This window comes from Doryrhamphus excisus, linkage group LG21, assembly GCF_037039965.1.
Source record: "Doryrhamphus excisus strain RoL-2023G ecotype Guam linkage group LG21, RoL_Dexc_Guam_v1.1, whole genome shotgun sequence".
In the NCBI taxonomy this organism is placed as follows: domain Eukaryota; kingdom Metazoa; phylum Chordata; class Actinopteri; order Syngnathiformes; family Syngnathidae; genus Doryrhamphus; species Doryrhamphus excisus.
In genome coordinates, this window is record NC_136377.1 from 6990008 (window position 1) to 7009422 (window position 19415).

General features: G+C 39.2%; 1 protein-coding gene across 2 annotated transcripts in view; it reads right to left on the bottom strand.

The window, feature by feature from the left end:
• Nucleotides 1-372: 372 nt before the first annotated feature.
• dscama (Down syndrome cell adhesion molecule a) overlaps nt 373-19415 on the bottom strand; it is a 90658-nt gene continuing 71615 nt past the window's right edge. The window contains exons 12-33 of one of the 2 annotated variants that reach the window (XM_058087998.2): nt 17258-17454; nt 15924-16020; nt 15648-15776; nt 15347-15514; nt 13817-13887; nt 13448-13691; nt 12340-12486; nt 10474-10629; nt 9336-9469; nt 9005-9158; nt 7471-7588; nt 7214-7377; nt 5709-5807; nt 5430-5618; nt 4969-5259; nt 4669-4845; nt 4226-4256; nt 4029-4144; nt 3797-3946; nt 1779-1976; nt 1386-1688; nt 373-1297 (exon numbers count right to left, since the gene is read on the bottom strand). In XM_058087998.2, the coding sequence (XP_057943981.2) occupies nt 888-1297; nt 1386-1688; nt 1779-1976; nt 3797-3946; nt 4029-4144; nt 4226-4256; nt 4669-4845; nt 4969-5259; nt 5430-5618; nt 5709-5807; nt 7214-7377; nt 7471-7588; nt 9005-9158; nt 9336-9469; nt 10474-10629; nt 12340-12486; nt 13448-13691; nt 13817-13887; nt 15347-15514; nt 15648-15776; nt 15924-16020; nt 17258-17454 (3743 nt within the window). In that variant the 3' untranslated portion in view covers nt 373-887. Of the gene's footprint in view, nt 1298-1385; nt 1689-1778; nt 1977-3787; nt 3947-4028; nt 4145-4225; nt 4257-4668; nt 4846-4968; nt 5260-5429; nt 5619-5708; nt 5808-7213; nt 7378-7470; nt 7589-9004; nt 9159-9335; nt 9470-10473; nt 10630-12339; nt 12487-13447; nt 13692-13816; nt 13888-15346; nt 15515-15647; nt 15777-15923; nt 16021-17257; nt 17455-19415 lie in introns of both variants that reach the window. The other variant, XM_058087997.2, reaches the window with a different exon arrangement.

Sequence of the window (19415 nt, forward strand, 5' to 3'; positions counted from 1 at the left end):
TAGTTACTTTTCATCATTACAGTACAGTGTACAGTATAGAGCAAATAGTTCTCATAGACTTTTCTTTTTTTTTCATATTGCACCATCAGAGAATGGGACACAGAGAAAGATCAACAGAGACGCGCCATTTTCTAATGAAAACAAAGATATGTTTGAAGACCATATTAACCAAATCAATTCTTCTTCCCTGTAATATCCACAAATAAAAGTGATTTCTCTTTTTTATATATATATTTATAGTAATAAGAATAATAAATCTTCACATTGGATCATGTCATACGTGTGACAAAATGCTAGGCTGGAGCCGTCCAGCCAGCGATGGTAATCGTCTTTTTTATTGGTCAGTCCCCATGCATCCATAGGAAATAGATGTTTTGTGTTTTTTTTGTTTTTTTGTTTTTCTTCGTAAAAAGTACCAATTTCAGAGCAGCTGAAAAGTGAAATGATTTTTCTTTTTGTTCCAAGTTTGTGTTATTCCATGTTGTGTTCCAGAAAACCAAAACAAAAGCAATTCCAAGTTCTTCGGTCAGAATAGAACCAATTGGTAATCCACTTTGAATGATTATTAATAGACGTCAACTTATTGTATTATTAATATTAATAATCACTCGTAGTATAAAAAAAAACAATATTCAAATCATATTCCCCTCATGACTGCAGTCATTCCTGACGGGTTTTTTTTCATGTGGAAAAGAACGAAATAGAAAGAGGAAAGAAAATAAAGTTGTGAAATAAATAAAAGTGGATTAGTAAAAGTGAGGCCAACCTCCCTCGGAGGGCAAGGACGTATATACAGAACTGCGTGGTGAGAGTCCGTTTACTGCACTTGAGTGTTAAGTCCAGTGTTAAAGTGGAGTTCGAGTCCCAGCCAAGACCCCCCCCTGCTGTTATACCAGCGTGTAGGACTTTGCGTAGGGGTTGCTGCTCTGTTTCAGATGTCCTCTCGAGTCCAGCAGGGACTCCTGGGAGGTGCTGAGCTTGGCGGCCTGGGCCAGGTCTGAGCCCTCCCTGTGTGGGAGCGTGGCGGCCGAGCCGGGCTGCCATTGGGCGGCGGCGGCGGCAGCGGCAGCAGCGGCGGCAGAGGGGTCCCTGCTGGCCTGTGGGGCCTCTGACGGCGTCGGGGGCGCCATGCGGGAAGGTCGCTTCAGTGAGCGACTCTTCTGGGGCTCCAGACAGGCCTGACCCATTGCTGCTCTCTCCCCGCTGGCCGTCCCCCTGGATGACCCCGAGCAGGACATGCCTCGATTTAACAGGAAGTCCATGCGCAGGTACGGAGGAAGGTGAACCAACTCGCCCCCTGCAGGACGACAAACACACACAAGTTCGGAATGTGCCACGTTAGGACTTCATCGAGCTGCATCGTGACATCAAGACTTGAGTCTCACCCGGTCTGTGGGCCTTGGGCACGGCCATGTTCATGACCCGACTGACGTCCTGAGGCTTGGGCGGCGAAGCGGTGAAGCGGCAGATGCCTGATTCGGACGGCGTGCTGGAGGTCAGGCTGTCGGTGTAGTCGTTGGTGCCGGCGGTCATCTGCTCTGAGGAGGTGTCGGAGATGAAGCATTCGGTGATGGTGAACTTGGCGTGGCGCAGCTGCTCCTCCATCTTGGCGTGCTCGTAGGCTCGAGCGAGCTCTTCGTAAGTAGAGGAGGCGCTTTCCGTTGACACCATACTGCTGCGTGCACGGTCTGGAAACGGGGTCAAGGTCAAGGGGGGCGTTAGCGTGCTGTTCCTTATCTTCATTAAGGAGGGGGTGATATATTTATTTCCTCGCTGACCTGTATCCTGAGATGGGCTCACGCTGTAGCTGTCACTCTCCTTGTCGACAGAGCCCGCCACTCTGGGCGTGGGAAGCCTCCAGTCGGTGCTTAGCGTGTGGGAGGAGACGGGGGGATGCGGGCGGTTCAGGGTCCACTGGCTGGCATAGCGGTTGCGAGCAGCCGGGCCGGCTTTGGCTGTGCGGCGGGCAGTCGGGTCTGAGGGGAAGGAAGAAGGGAATGTGAGTCGTTTATGCAGCGAAGAATAAATGAAGGACGTTTTGATCAATAATATCAGATATGGTTTTCGGCATTCTGGTTCAACCGGATACTTGGTACAGGTACAGGTTCTGGTTAGTCCTTGGAACTGGTATAGGGAGCCATGACTCCCGCTGTACTGCATATGGTAATGGTAATGGTTTTATTTCATTTGAACATGCATCAGATTACAATTGAATGCATCACATAATCAGTTCACAGTTCCACATGTCCAAAAGGAGTAGGAAGAAGCAAAGCTTATTAAATCCTACCCCTCCATCTGGTACTTTTACAATCAGTAACTGCAACATTTGTTCACTTCCTGCTTTCCTAATATAATTAATTTTTTTATTTATTATTATAATTCGTAATTTTTTAAAAAATGTTTACAAATTAAAAAAATCATTATTTATTTATTTATTTTTTTGTCACGTATGATATGACCATACAATGACATAATGGGTACCATAGTAAGTGTCAATATAGTGATATTATAGTATAAGTATAGTGTTATTATTATTATTTAAATTTGTGAAATTTTTAAAACATAAAAAAATTATTACATTTTTCATTTATTTATTTTTGTCACATATGATATGACCATACAATGACATAATGTGTACCATAGTAACTGTTAATATAGTGATATTATAGTATATTATAGTGTTATTATTATTTTTTAAATGTTTTAACATTTTTTAAATAAAAAAAATTATACATTTTTTAAATGTATTATTTATTTATTTATTTATTGTCACGTATGATATGACCATACAATGACATAATGGGTGCCATAGTGACTGTCAATATAGTGATATTATAGTATAAGTATAGTGTTATTATTATTATTTAAATTTCTGAAATTTTTAAAACATAAAAAAATTATTGCATTTTTCATTTATTTATTTTTGTCACATATGATATGACCATACAATTACATAATGTGTACCATAGTAACTGTTAATATAGTGATATTATAGTGTTATTATTATTATTTTTTAAATGTTTTAACATTTTTTAAATTTTTTTAAATAAAAAAAATTATACATTTTTTAAATGTATTATTTATTTATTTATTTATTTATTTATTTATTTATTTATTTATTGTCACGTATGATATGACCATACAATGACATAATGGGTGCCATAGTGACTGTCAATATAGTGATATTATAGTATAGTATAGTTTATTATTATTAATATTTTAATAAACAAAATTTTTTTTGAATTAAAAAAATTATTATTTTTTTTTACTTATTTATTTATTTATTTATTTACTTATTTACTTATTTATTTATTTATTTATTTATTTATTTATTTATTTATTTATTTATTTATTTATTTATTTATTTATTTATTTATTTATTTATTTATTTATTTATTTATTTATTTATTTATTTATTTATGTTTTGTCATGTATGATATGACCATACAATGACATAATGAGTACCATAGTAACTGTCAATATAGTGATATATATATATAGCACATCATGACTGGTTCAAGACTCTTCATCCTTGTATTTAGCAAACATCAACTGCTTGTATTGTTTCTTGAATTGGCTCATCGTTGTGCATTGTTTGAGGTCCTTACTCAATCCATTCCATAGTTTGATTCCACATACTGAAATGCTATGGCTTTTTAACGTAGTCTTATCATATTTTGCTTTAAACTCTGGTATTTAGAAAGCATGTGACCCTAACGTCTTTAACATTCATGACATGGAACGCCTTTAAGACAATTTCTGAAAGTAAAAAAAAAAGCGTCCGTACTGGACTTACTGGTTCCTGGTCTGGCATCAGACACATCTACCAGAGGACCGGTGGCCTGGGAGAGGGACTGGTAGTGGACCGTGTGGGTGACTGTGGATGACTTCTGTTTCTGTGTTTCCCCAAAGTCGTTATCAGTCAGTAACACAGTGGATCTGTCGTCTGTAGAAAAGCGACGAAAGAAAAGCTCAGAAACCAAATATTCGCTCATGGAAAGTGCCGTACGAGTTTATGACGTCCTTACCAACAGTCTCCATGGTGTCTCGCTCCTCGATGAGAAGCTGAGCTCTGGGAATGTCGATGTGCATTCGGAGTGTTTGCTGCTGCTTGTTGACCGGCTCTGCTGGGCGGGTGTTTTTACTGGAAAAGATGAAATGCTCGATTACCGCCATGATTACCGCCATGAAGCTAAGAAATGTTTCTTTGGATGAAGCTTCTTACCTCATTAGCATCTCAGCCAAACTTTTAGCATCTGGTTAGCAAAGGGAATAAACAATGTGTTAGCATAAAGATAAGCAAGGAGTCATATAAAAAGTGGAGTCTCCCGGTCGCCTTACAGCATTAGATTTAGACTGGCCACAATAAAAGGCCACTCCAAAATGGGATTGTTTGTTGTTCAGTGAAGAGTAAACGGCCTATACAACTTATCCTCGGCTTCTGTCTCGTTCCGAATCACATCTACGCATTTAATGACTGTCGATGTAAAAAATATGTCAACGTTTGGCAACACAATGAAGCCACTTTCTGTCATTCTGCAGAAACCGTATGACGGACAAATGTAGTGGTTTTGTAATACTGATACTGGTGTTATCCATTGAAGCCCAAGCCTTGACTAGAACCTTAATGTCCTTGAGAACGAATGCCCAAGGTCATAAAGTTCTTACCTCGGAGTCTCTTCAACCTCTGTTCACGCCTCCTCCTCCGCAGTACCAGCAGGCTGATGAAGATGACGACAATTCCCACCAAGACGCAGGAAATGGTCACCATCATCTTCAAACCTTCGCCGCCACCAGAGGTGTCCTCGCTCACGTTGGGTGCTTTAACTAGCGGAGCAATGGTACCTGTAAAGAACATGTTTTTTTTTTTTTGTCAATGATCTCAATTGACCTTCTCAATTTGACAGCCCATGTGGGATGTAGCATGTAGCATGTAGCATGTAGCACGGTACGAGCGTGTGAACTCACTGCCGTCGTAGCTGAGCGTCGCAAACTTGATCCTCTTCTCAGCGTAGCCGGCGCTGTTGTAGATTTTCATCTGCAGCTCGTACCAGGTGGCCTCCTGCAGGTCGTACAGGATGTAGCTCTTGGTGAGGGAGGTGCGCTGCGCCGTGGTCCATGAAGGCGAGTCCATGGGTCGGTACTCCAGTGTGAAGGAGGTGATGGGACAGCCGCCGTTGTTCCAACCGCTCAGGTTGAGCTTCACGCGGGTGGCGTTGATGCTGGTGAAAAGCTCCTGTTCTTTGGAGTACTGAGGTTCTGTAGATGGAGATGGAGGGAAGGAATAGAATTACTGTTTGCCGCCACTCATTTTGTCAGTACTATAGAGCATCCATTTTGAATGTTGAGGAACAACCTAGGAACCACAAAGAATCATTCATATCATGAACCGGTACTGTTCCAAAAAAAAAAAAAATCACGTTTCCCACCTTTGCCGTGGGTCTTTGCTTCGATGATTTCGCTGATGCGCCCAGGCCCCACAGCATTCTGGGCCGTGAGTGTGAACTTGTACCAGGTGCCACACTTGAGGTTCTCCAACCGATAGGCCCGCTCACTCGGACTGATGGCAAAGTTCCCCCACTGTTCACTGTTATCCTCTGAATATTGCAATATGTAACCTGTAAATCAAACATAACTATTGAATATTCTGATATGATAACACTCTGTGTGTGTGTGTGTTTGTGCGTTTGTGCACAAGTGTGTATGACCTCTAATGGAGCTGCCACCGTTGTCTCCAGGTATCCAGGACAGTGTGATGGAAGTTGTGGTGGTCTTGGTCACCGTGAGGCGAGGCTGGTCAGGTGGAACTGACAGAAGACAGACATTTACGTTTGACAGTCAGGAGAAAAATGGCAACACATATACCGTAAATCCTTTTTTTCACCTTTAAAGATCTCCTTTACTTTAATCACTGAGTTCAAACTTGTCAACCCATCAGAAATCTCAAGAGGTCAACAGTCTGACACACTGTGTCATCTTTCAGAGAACACATTACTAACAACACTAAATTCATCACACGGCAACTTAACACTCAAATTATTAATTTATTCATTCATTTTCTACCGCTTATCCTCACTAGGGTCGTGGGGGGTGCTGGAGCCTATCCCAGCTGTCTTCAGGTGAGAGGCGGGGTACACCCTGGACTGATCGCCAGCCAATCACAGGGCACATATAGACAAACAACCATTCACACTCACATTCATACCTATGGACAATTTGGAGTAAAAAAAATTAGAGTCAAAAAATTGTCAACCCATAGAAAATCTCAAGAGGTAACAGTCTGACACACCGTGTCATCTTTCAAAGAACAAATTACTAACAGCACTAAATTCATCACACAGCAACTTAACACTCAAATGATTCATTCATTCATTTTACTATCACTTATCCTCACTAGGGTCGCATGGGGTGCTGGAGCCTATCCCGGCTGTCTTCGGGCGAGAGGTGAGGTACACCCTGGACTGATCGCCAGCCAATCACAGGGCACATATAGACAAACAACCATTCACACTCACATTCATACCTATGGACAATTTGGAGTCGCCAATTAACCTAGCATGTTTTTGGAATGTGGGAGGAAACCGGAGTACCCGGAGAAAACCCACGCATGCACGGGGAGAACATGCAAACTCCACACAGAGGGTGGAATTGAACCCTGGTCTCCTAGCTGTGAGGCCTGCGCGCTAAGCACTCGACCGCCGTGCAGTCTCACTCAAATGATGTACATGACAAATATACAAACATGTACCAATATGAGTTAAAACATTTGAAAGTTTTTCCATAAGGTTTTTCCCATTGGCTCCAGGCTCTGTGGCTCCCTCTGGTGAAGAGAGGTGGCATTGCCGCACTAGCCAATATTTTATATTCAATTCAGTGGGTGCAGTTTATATACCAGTGAAGCATTTACAGTAGTAAGAAGTATGCAACAAGTTAACTTATCATGTGTGTCCTGCAAAATCTACAAGCAAAATTCTGGTAGAACGTTAAAGGAGATCCTCGGATTGTTGTACAACCATTGTCCCAGTATAACCACTGGGAAGATCATTTCAGTAACTCCAAGATGATGAGATTTGGAGTTTGGATGGAATGAAGTAACCCTTTTACAACCATCATGCATTTCAAATGACATGTAATAGTCCTTGACAGACAACAACAAAAACATCCTGGTCTTTTATTTGGTATTTTTGTCCTTTTTATGTGCTGCTTTTCCTACCTTGAACCTGCAGGTTGAGGACGATCTTATCGGAGCCGAAGCTATTACTGGCCACACAAGTGTAGTTCCCCGAGTCCTCCGCTTTCACGGTGCGAATCACAAGGCTGCCGTTACCATGAACACTGCGCCGGCTGTCAATCACGACGGGTGCAGGGGTTCCGTTGCTGCAACACATATGTGCGAGGTCAGTGATCATACCACTATACGTCTGAGCGACGAGAAGGGATGCTTTCATCCACGGTTAAAGCGACACTCACATCTCCTTCAGCCATTTGATTGTTGGAGACGGATCACCCACCGCCTTGCAAGGCAGCACAATGTCTCTCATCCAGGGTGTTGTGACTGTCCTGTTGAAGGTCAAGATGCATGCCGGAGCTGCAAAATAAATAAAGGCAAAATGTTTTAACGTGACAAAAAATAAATAATAAATAAATAGTAAATTTAAAAAATTAATATATTTTTTTAATTAAAAAAAATGTAAAAAAAAAAATAAAATAAAAAATAATAACACTATACTATACTATAATATCACTATGTTGACAGTTACTATGGTACACATTGTGTCATTTTATGGTCATATCATAGGTGACAAAAAAAATAAAATAAAAATAAACAAATGTTATAATTTTTTTATGAAAAAAAATTAATAAAAAAAATTATAATAACACTATACTATACTATAATATCACTATATTGACAGTTACTATGGTAGCCATTATGTCATTGTATGGTCATATCATATATGATAAAAAAATAAATAAATAAAAAAAATTAAATATATATTTTTTTATTGAAAAACATTTTTTAAATAAAAAAATAATAACACTATACTATACTATCACTGTATTGACAGTTACTATGGTACACATTATGTCATTGTGTGGTCATATCATATGTGACAAAAAATAAAAAATCAGAAATGAAATACTTTTTTAAAATAATTTTTAATTTTTTTTTAACAATTTTAAAAATGATAATAATAACAACACTATACTACAATATCACTATATTGCCAACACACAGTAAGATGGCATTTTAGTCGGGAGCCTAAAACACTTCATCACTTTTACTGTCCATTATTCTCCCTACATCATGTGATGCATATCTCCCTCCTCTCCTTCCACTACCGACACTTCAGAAAGGACCTGAAGGCGATGATGATAAGACCCACGGGTCCTGACATCTTCAGGTTTATCTGCATCTGTGATCTTATCCGACTAGCTAAGAATATGTAGCGCAGACAGGATCACAGCAAAGGTTAGGAGCATTTGTTTGCACCCGCTGTGACATCGCTTCTTGCATGGCTTCACGTTTGTGGTCTACTTCTGTGTACTGTGCAACACTTAACACTCAAATGATTAATTCATTCATTCATTTTCTACTGCTTAATCCTGGACTGGTGGCCAGCCAATCATAGGGCACGTATAGACAAACAACCATTCACACTCACATTCATACCTATGGACAATTTGGAGTCGCCAATTAACCTAGCATGTTTTTGGAATGTGGGAGGAAACTGGAGTACCCGGAGAAAACCCACGCATGCACGGAGAGAACATGCAAACTCCACACTGAGATGGCAGAGGGTGGAATCAAGCAGTGAGGTCTGCGCGCTAAGCACTCGACCACCGTGCAACCTAAACATATACATTCTATGTAAAAATGTATATGACTGTGATTGATAGTAAAATAAGACTTATTGGAATCCAATAGTGGAATAGTCTCAACATTGAAACATTTTGAGTTTTTTCGAAGCTGCACTCATTTGAAACCTGCAAAAGATCCACTCACCTTCCGCCATGGGTTTCACAGTGATGATCTCGCTGGCATTTCCACGGCCTGCAGCAGTGACAGCAACCACCCAAATGCTGTATTGTCGGTTCCGGCTCAGGTTGGGGATGCGGTAGAAAAACACATCCGGGGCTGCCTCAAATTCACTGCTGACCTAAGTGTCGAAAAATACTCCTTTATGGCACCAATGTCGTGAACACCAATACATGTTCTTGTTGTGACATTCTTTATTTTGCTGCAGGCGACAACAAACAGGAAGAATCCAAATGCCTCTTAACAATGTCCACCACCAACGGCTATACTACCGGTACTACAACGTATGTGTTATTACCGTGGGATGCGGATTGGAGCAGAAAACAGTATATTTCCTGATGATGCCGTTCACTTTGACAGGAGGAAGCCAGGACACAAACACCACAGAGTTGGAAGCAGCCGCTGCCTTCACACCGCCAGGAGGACCAGGAACTAGAATACAAAAACATTCTTACTTCAGCAATATTCAACCCATAAGATGATAACACTTTATGGGAAAACTTCTTGGAATGGTTATGATGTAACTATCCCAGGATATTGCTTAGTTTTTTTTTGTCATTTAACAATTTTAATAGGATAGACAACAATGTACAAACAATGCACAACGATGAGTCGATTCAAGAAACAATATAAGCAGTTGATGTTTGCTAAATACAAGGATGAAGAGTCTTGAACCAGTCATGATGTGCTATATATATATATATATATCACTATATTGACAGTTACTATGGTACCCATTATGTCATTGTATGGTCATATCATACGTGACAACAAATAAATAAATAATTAAAAAATGTAATAATAATTTTTTTAAACAATAATAATAACAACACTATACTATAATATCACTATATTGACAGTTTCTATGGTACGCATTATGTCATTGTATGGTCATATCATATGTGACAACAAATAAATAAATAATTAAAAAATGTAATAATAATTTTTTTTTAAACAATAATAATAACAACACTATACTATAATATCACTATATTGACAGTTACTATGGTACCCATTATGTCATTGTATGGTCATATCATATGTGACCAAAAAAATAAAAATAAATTACAAAAATTTAATAATTTTTTAATTAATATTTTTTAATAAAAAAATTAAAACATAATAATAATAACACTATACTATAAAAAATTAACTATATTAGGAAAGCAGGAAGTGAGCAAATGTAACAGTTACTGATTGTAAAAGTACCAGATGGAGGAGTAGGATTTAATAAGCTTTGCTTCTTCCTACTCCTTTTGGACATGTGGAACTGTGAACTGATTATGTGATGCATTCAAATGAAATTAAACCATTACCATTACCATTACCAATTTAGACTATACTGATTTACTGCTTGCATTAAAATCACAATCAATGCAATTATTAAATGACCACAAAGTCAACTCAAGAAAAGTGATGGTCTGAGAACCGCCTACCATCCTCCTTGGTGCGGATATAAATCTGTTCGCTGCGAACTCCGTCGCCTGCTCGAGTGAAGGCTAACACCTGGATGCTGTAGTTGGTGTACTTCTCCAGGCCATCCAGCTCCAGCGAGGGCTTGGAAGTTGTCACGTTACTGATCTCTCCAAGCTCTGTGGAGAGACAAAGACAAGTCAAATCCAGCTCTTCAGTGAAGATGGGTCCAAACCCGAGCTGGTTTGGCCATAAATAAATATTACGTCCAAACCAGTCTTCAATTGGATGTCAAATTCAATCAGAAAATGTAAGCAAGCAAGTATCCAAGGTCTAGAGGGGTGGCAGGCCTTGTCTGGCAACCCGCTAACCTCTGCTGTCAGCGTCTAAATTATTGATATGTCATGGCGACACTGGTCAGACCGTATCTCTGTTTCCATCCAACTTTTAACTTGTCTTCACAGATTAAATAGAAGTACTTCATCTTTTATGTCTTCTGGCCTCTCACGACCAATCTGGAGTCCCTGTATGCCTACAAGTAAGCGGGTCTTATTACAGCGCAGCTGCAAATAAGCAGTGTGATTATATGACCATACAAAGTAATCATGTGAGGAGCAACCATCTTGTTGAAAGTGAAGGTATTTGCTCAATTTTGCTAGCTAAAGATAAAAGCAAACACATAGTCTCTGTATAAAAGCTACTTATACACGTACCCACACAAAAAAAGGGACTAACGTGAAAACTGACAGTTAAGGTGGAAACATCGGGTACGCATATGACAGCTTGCTTTGCAACAAAGGAAAAGCAGAATGTTCCAGATGCCTTGATGCTCCTGGAAAGGAAAAGATGCCTTGATGCCCCTGCGAACAAAGGAAAAGATGCCTTGATGCCCCAGAGAACAAAGGAAAGCGGTTCAAGCAAGGGCAGTGGCGAAAGCTGATTGGTCCAGGACTCCAGCCTCTTACACAATCTTGAGTGTATAAAAGGCCGGGCAGGGAAAGGAAGGGTGCTTATTTGCAGCTGCGCTGTAATAAGACCCGCTTACTTGTAGGCATACAGGGACTGCAGATAAGCCCGGACGTCTGTATTAGGTATTGTTGTCAGGAATAAATAATCTGGTTCTCGTTTTATGATTTGGTTCTTTAAGATTCCCTTATCCTCTATTCGAAACCCACTTAGCGTCCTAAGGGGGAGGATTTTTACAACTAACAAACCTTTAGAGAGCAAAGAGCTTGTGGTGGGGGTGTTTTTTTGGTCAAAAGTACACATACATATCCACATTGACTGAGTTACAGCCATGGATATATTATAAACAAACCAAAAATAGTACTGACATAGTTTTTTTTTTTTTTTTAGCACTCACCCACTCAGATCACAGACTGTTTCCATGCAAACTCTTCATGGCTGTCGAGTCCTTAAGCACTCATGTTCAACATGCAGGCCAATATGATGCGACAGAGCAGGGGTCAAAGGTAATTATGCTGTCACAACCAATCACACTCACGCAAACACAGCATGCGACAAAGGCGTCGCATGTCGTCCCGTGTCAGCGGCTGGACACAGGCTTTTATCAATGTCTGCAAAAAGAAAGGATTCCTTGCACCAATGCACCTGGGGTGACTCCGAGCGACGTCTTACTCACCGGCATCGCTTAACATCCCTGCTGACTCAGCATCGCACCGTCTTTAGCTCATAGCAATTTTCAAGCATATGCTAAAATAACTTGAATAAAAACAACTGAGTCACACTAAGACTAAGACCGGGACAGGCCAGCTTCTAAATATACTGCTGCAATCCGGAGAATGTTCAGGAATCACACGTGACCCGCTTTTAGTCCGGATTTCATATTTCTATATAAGACAATAAAATGGAAGCAAGTATAAATGTACCTCCATCAGGCAGGTTGGCCCAGTAGATAACCCTGAAACCCAGCAGGTTGCCATTCAACGCATCTTTAGGAGGGGTCAACCAGGACAGAGAGATGACCTCTGGAAATGTAGCCATGGCTTGGACGTTCTCTGGAGGACGACTTGGAACTGAGAAAGAAACAAAAGAGGTGAGAATGAGACGATGAACTAGACTGGATTAGTGGGTTTCATTTCTATTCCACAACAGGAGTGGAGATATAGCATGCAGCAGTACCCAGTAATCCCCACTAGGGTGTGATATAAGATCATTTTGAAGTCCCCTCACACACTGTCAGCCTCTTTGGAAATCATAACAGCATCAGTTGCATTGCCTTGTTCATAAACAACCCACAGAATTTGTATTATCTATGTACTAACAAGTGGAATATTCCAAAATTCTCCTGTATATTCTCATATTCTCCTGTATATATTCTCATGTATACAGAGTTACCATGGGAGAAATTTAGATGGTGGGTTCAAAGACTATCGAACAATGTTGGACGGCTTGCAACAAATAACAAAACATGAAAAATTGTAAGATTTCTAACTGTATTTTTTTTCTTTTTTTAAATAATTTTTTCCTGTGAAGCACTTTGTGATTCTGAAGAATGGAAAGTGCATTAGAATTTGAATCCATCCAAATTAAATAAAAATAAAAATAAAAATAAAAATAAAAATAAAAATAAAAATAAAAATAAAAATAAAAATAAAAATAAAAATAAAAATAAAAATAAAAATAAAAATAAAAATAAAAATAAAAATAAAAATAAAAATAAAAATAAAAATAAAAATAAAAATAAAAATAAAAATAAAAATAAACTCTTTTTCATTCATTTTTCCTGTGAAGCACTTTGTGATTCTGAAGAATGAAAAGTGCAGTATAATTTGAATCCACCCAAATTTAAAAAAAAAAAAAAAAAAAAAAAATAACAATTAACAATAAACAATAAAAAAAGAATCTATTATTATTATTAAAACTTCAAACTAAAATAACCTCCGTAAAAATTCCCGTAATTGATATCAATTGACATAAAATTTGATGTATTTATTTATTTTTTAAGCATTGAGGTTGAGTGGGTGTTTTTCTTACCATCCTCCAGTGTCGTGGCAGCTACCTCTGTAGAAGACGGCCCGGTTCCTGCGCTGTTGCTGGCCTGCACCACCACCCCGTACTGGGTGAACTTCTTGAGGTTGTCCAATACCAGGCTCTCTGCATTGTCTCCCGTTGTTTCCACACTGATTACGCTGAACTGGTAGTTTCCACCTGAGCTGTATTCCCTGTAGCCCACCTGGTAGCCTCTGATTGCTCCGTTCTGGAGATGCTTCTTGGGTGCCTTGCAGAGGAGAAAAAGGCCTGGCAGTTAATCATATGATAAATGTTCAGAAACCTTTGTTTACACATATGTGGGAGTGTAGTGGAGCTGGTTTTGTAATCCGAGGACCACCTGGAATAACTTACCCTCCAGGAAACTTTGATGCTCTGAGAAGAGAGAGCTTCTAGCTGCACATCCTGAGGAGGTCCGTCAGGAGCTGAGGACAGATTTATAACCCGCTGAGTTCATTAACAAAAAGCTGTCTCCAAAGACAAATACTGAATGTTTTAAGTGCATGTGGACCTGGCTGTTAGCACAAATGTGATGGGTGTCTTTAAAAAGGGGAAGAGCCGGGGGTGAGTAGAAGTGCTGTGCGGGGGGAGATGAATGGATCAGGGGCTAATTTGCAGAAAGGGGTCCAGACTGACTCTATTGACCATTGTGTGACATTTACTACTGAGGCCGCTAATTGAAAAGTTTTGCTTTTAGTGCAGGGTCAGCGTGTGTTCAATAATGCCAGAGCCAATGGGGCTGATGTCACTGTGATGCTAATGAATTGACCCCATCAACACGTCCCTCCTTTGGCTTCTTGTCTGTCTTTCTGTCTGCATTTGGATCTTTTTGTCGACGTCACAAGCAGTAACCTTCTCGCGAGCAGTGCAAACTGGGGTGGACAAGAAAATTGAAATTTTGGGAGAATTTTGCATGTGAATGCTAAGGAGCTGAACCTAAACTGAAATTCATTCATTCATTTTACTACCACTTATCATCACTAGGGTTGCATGGGGTGCTGGAGCCTATCCCAGCTGACTTCGGGCGAGAGGCGGACTGGCGACACCCTGGACTGGTGGCCAGCCAGCCAATCACAGGGCACATATAGACAAACAACCATTCACACTCACATTCATACCTATGGACAATTTGGAGTAAAAAAAATTGGAGTCAAAAAATTGTCAACCCATCGAAAATCTCAAGAGGTCAACAGTCTGACACACTGTGTCATCTTTCAAAGAACACATTACTAACATCACTAAATTCATCACACAGCAACTTAACACTCAAATTATTCATTCATTCATTCATTCATTTTACTACCACTTATCCTCACTAGGGTCGCATGGGGTGCTGGAGCCTATCCCAGCTGTCTTCAGGCGAGAGGTGGGGTGCACCCTGGACTGGTAGCCAGCCAATCACAGGGCACATATAGACAAACAACCATTCACACTCACATTCATACCTATGGACAATTTGGAGTCGCCAATTAACCTAGCATGTTTTTGGAATGTGGGAGGAAACCGGAATACCCGGAGAAAACCCACGCATGCACGGGGAGAACATGCAAACTCCACACAGAGATGGCCAAGGTTGGGATTGAACTTGGGGTCTCCTAGCTTTCAGGTCTGTGCGCTAACCACTCGTCCGCCGTGCAGCCCCAAATTGAAATACTGTAGGTAAAAATTTGGAATTCCCGGAAAAGTGGGAATTTCATGTTGGAATGGTTAAATCGGTTAAGAAATTTCAAGTTATTTGTTTACAATGGGAATGTTGTGATGGAAAAATGCAGAATTACAGAATTTGTGGGAATTTTGGTAATAATACAACATATATTTCCTGTGGTGCTTGTTTCAAGTGGACCGTTCACCAAGGAAGTGGATTTGAAACGTGCGATATATCACCTGCTTCATCAGTGGTGATGGTGAGCTCATTGCTGGCCTCACTCTTTCCGATGAGGTTCTTGGCAAACATGCGGATGTTGTAGGTGGAGGAGGGGTGTAGGTCGATGATGGTGGCCTGGTTGAGCTGAGGTGAGACATCTTTGGTCTTCTGAGCGGTGTCCCAGGAGGCTGTCAAAAAGGGGAGGGTATCAGTTTAAGGACCTGGATCGGTCGTATTTGTGAATGCGGCGATGATTCACTGCTGACCACACGTGGAGATGTTTGATCGAGCTGTGACAACATAACTATATTTTTCCCCAACCTGATTTGTTCTTGCTTTCAATGTCGAAGCCGGTGATGGGGCTGTTGCCGTCAAATCCCATGGTCCAACGCAGGGCAATGGTTCGGTCTTTCACTTCTCTGATCTCCACCTCTGGTGGATCTGGGGGCTCTGCAAAGAGTAGGGTACACCATGCAAATAAATCACACATTTGGGGGGCGGGGTATGCCACAAATAAATTTGGACTTGGACTGTTGTTCGCCATTGCTCATATAGATTTCCACTGTACATTTTCCAGCATTAGATGAGGGTAAATACCTTGTACTGTGAGCTGGATGATTCCTCTGTCTTCACCGAAGGAGTTGATGGCATGGCAGGAGAAAAATCCTGAGTCCTCTCTGACTGTGGGCATGATCTGATGGGTGAACCACAACCAGTTTATGGCCAATGAAACGTGCTAACCAGGGGCGTCACTAGGTTCTGAGGACAGGGTGGGGGGGCTTAGCCCCTTGGAGATGCACGGGATATGAATGAATGTAGTAGATGTTTAAAAAAAAAAACAAAAAAACAAATAAGGAACAAGAACCGGGATATACGTAACTTTCCCACTTTTGTTCAGATTTAGTAGTAGCCTGCTTTTGCCGTATAATATAAAATATAAAATATAAAATATAAAATATAAAATATAAAATATAAAATATAAAATATAAAATATAAAATATAAAATATAAAATATAAAATATAAAATATAAAATATAAAATATAAAATATAAAATATAAAATATAAAATATAAAATATAAAATATAAAAATAAAATGAGATTTTATTTTTAAATATATTTAATAGATATTTTAAAATAACATCACACAAAAAAAAGACAAGAGATTTTTTTTGTAAAAAATAACATCACACAAAAAAAATCTATAAAAAAAACATTTTAAAACTGAAGCCCCCCTAAAATAGGCCTAATGATGCCACTGGTCCTAACAATAATTGTATGAATGCATGAATTTTTAAATGTTTTTTATTTTATTTATAAAACATATTATTTTTTATTCCGCCTTGGTTTTAGACTACTCCCTCAACTAATTGAAACCAATGTCAGAATGTTCATGTTGATATATTTTCAATTCCCAAACAATGTTTTTGTTTTCTGACGGACCAAACGCACCACACCAAATAGTGTAATAAGTAAGTAAGTATAAATCACTAATTCCTGTTGTTGACTTTTTCACAAGAACAACACATATTTTGTTCTCATGGCGTTGACTTAATAGGAAATGGACTTTTCACGGTGTCTTAGAAGATGTTTCGCTTATCATCTGCGCAGCATTTATTAATCCACCATCAGTCCATCAGTCAAAGATGATAAAAGACAGCTCTAGACAGAAGGGATGGTTGCCAGATGCACCGAGATTTCCAGAAGAAAAATGGGTGAAAGGCACAGTAACATGATCAGGTCCATTTGACAAAGTTTCTGAGTACACGTTAAAAACAGGCTGGTACACCAAAAAGACTACATACCCTATAAAAAAGTAATTAGTGTATACTGTGGTAAACTACATCTGTAGTCACAGCTGCCCGAGAAAACAAAAACCAACACAAAACATGAGCCATATGTTTTCTATTCATATGCATGAACCTTTCCTTACCTGCAGGGTGGAGATGACTTCATCTCCCACCTCCTTGACTGTAACTACATAGCGGCTGGTCTCAGGGTTGATGATCCGTTCCTCTTTCTCCCAGCGTACCATGATGGGCTTCTCACCGTGAGCCGTGCAGCTCATTTTCTTCTCCTCACCTTGTGTGGCCAGCGTGGTGTTGGGGTAGGATGTGATCATGGCGGGAACTAAGCCAAAAACGAATAAGACAACACATAATCACAATGGAGGTAGCCACAATGCATTTTAAGCAATTTTCCTGTAAAATGGCTGATTCCTTTTAGTAGTCATTTCATGGAACAAGCTCTTTTGGCATGGATCTTGTATGTGAGGTGCCAAAAAGGTACAATCAACCTTCGAAATACACACCGGCAATATCGCTCACACAGGAGCAGCTCTCCATTCCCCGGATAGTCATCCAGATGTACACACAAGCTTACACACAAACACACACACATACACACACACACGCAAAGCATGATTCCAGTGATGTGATGAGTAGTGTCAGGCAAGAGCTTGCAAACATTTAAGCCTCATCTCTTATTTACTCCGTCTGGGACACGTCCAACAGAAAGAACGCAGTTTTATTTTACATGACACGCTTGAATTTTCAGCAAGTTGCATTTAGAGAAGACATTGGGGAAAAATATCACAGCTCGGGTTGTGCGTAAATGTTATCATTTCAGAGCGGAGCTACTCCCATTTTGCCAATGTTGTTGACACTCCTGGAACGTCGGAACACACCGCGAGGTGACAAACAGCACAGGGTGGAAGCAGCTTGGCTACTATGCAGTGGAAAACAAGATGTCTGCACTGTAAATACCAAATGGATTTCAGCATCAAAGAGAAAAAAAAATCTATTAAAACTGCATGGAATTTTAGATTTCTTTGTCATCTTTTAAAGCCTCCAGCTCTCAGTAAAGGTGGGGCAGCGTGGTTGTCTTTCTATGGTCACTGATAGGTAGATAGGTAAATACATAGACTTCCTTTATTGTCATTGCACAAATGTCTGGCTCCCGTATAATACCAGAGATAAAAGAAGATAAATAATAATAAATATAAATATATATAATAAATAAATAAATAAATAAATAAAATGTATATATACATATATAATAAATAATAAAAATGTGGAGAATAAATACACAAATGTCTGGCTCCCATATAATACCAGAGCTAAAAGAAGATAAATAATAATAAATAAAAATATATATTAAAATAAATATAAAAATAATAATAATAATGTGGAGAATAAATAGATTATTATATATAAATATATACAAAATTATATATAAATATATATAATATATTATTATGTATAAAATATATATATATAAATAATAATAATGAGGAGAATAAATACACAAATGTCTGGTTCCCATATAATACCAGAGATAAAAGAAGATAAATAATAATAAATATAAATACATATTAAACAAATATATATATGTATATCAATAATTAGTAATCATAATAATGTGGAGAATATATATATATATATATATATATATATATAAATAATAATAAAAAAAATAATGTGGAGGATAAATAGATAGACATCAAATCAAAGGTGATGTTTGTATCATTATACACATGCTATACATCCATGTAACCAGAAAAGCTTCAGCTAAAAGCCCAACCAAAGTCATTTTAGGGCAACAGAAAACCAGTCAAACTACAAGCATTTACATGTAGGAGGTTGACAAAATATAATATAATTAAATATTATTATAAAATATAATAATATATATAATAAAATATAATTATAATAAAATATATATATAGTACTGCTGTGTGTGGCAGTAGGCATTTCATGTCAACATAAATAAATCAAAAAGCCATTTTAATTCCACATCCAAAGCAAAAACAAAACACTTTTTTTTTCTTTCTCCCAATGTGTGTTTATAGAACACTGTTCCTCCACAGCCGCCCAGAGGGCAGTGATGATACACTAAGCCTGCAGGGGATTCAGATGAGCCGGCTGCTGATTGGCTACTCTCACGAGACAACACCCCCATCCCCACCGACTCCCTCCTCACTCCCAGGCTTCCTTTCACCTGGCCAGGTTGCCATGCCAACCAGAATTGGGCAGTCTCTGCACTCCTCTCTCCCGCTACCTCATCTCCCTCTCTTGCTTCCTCTTATGCAC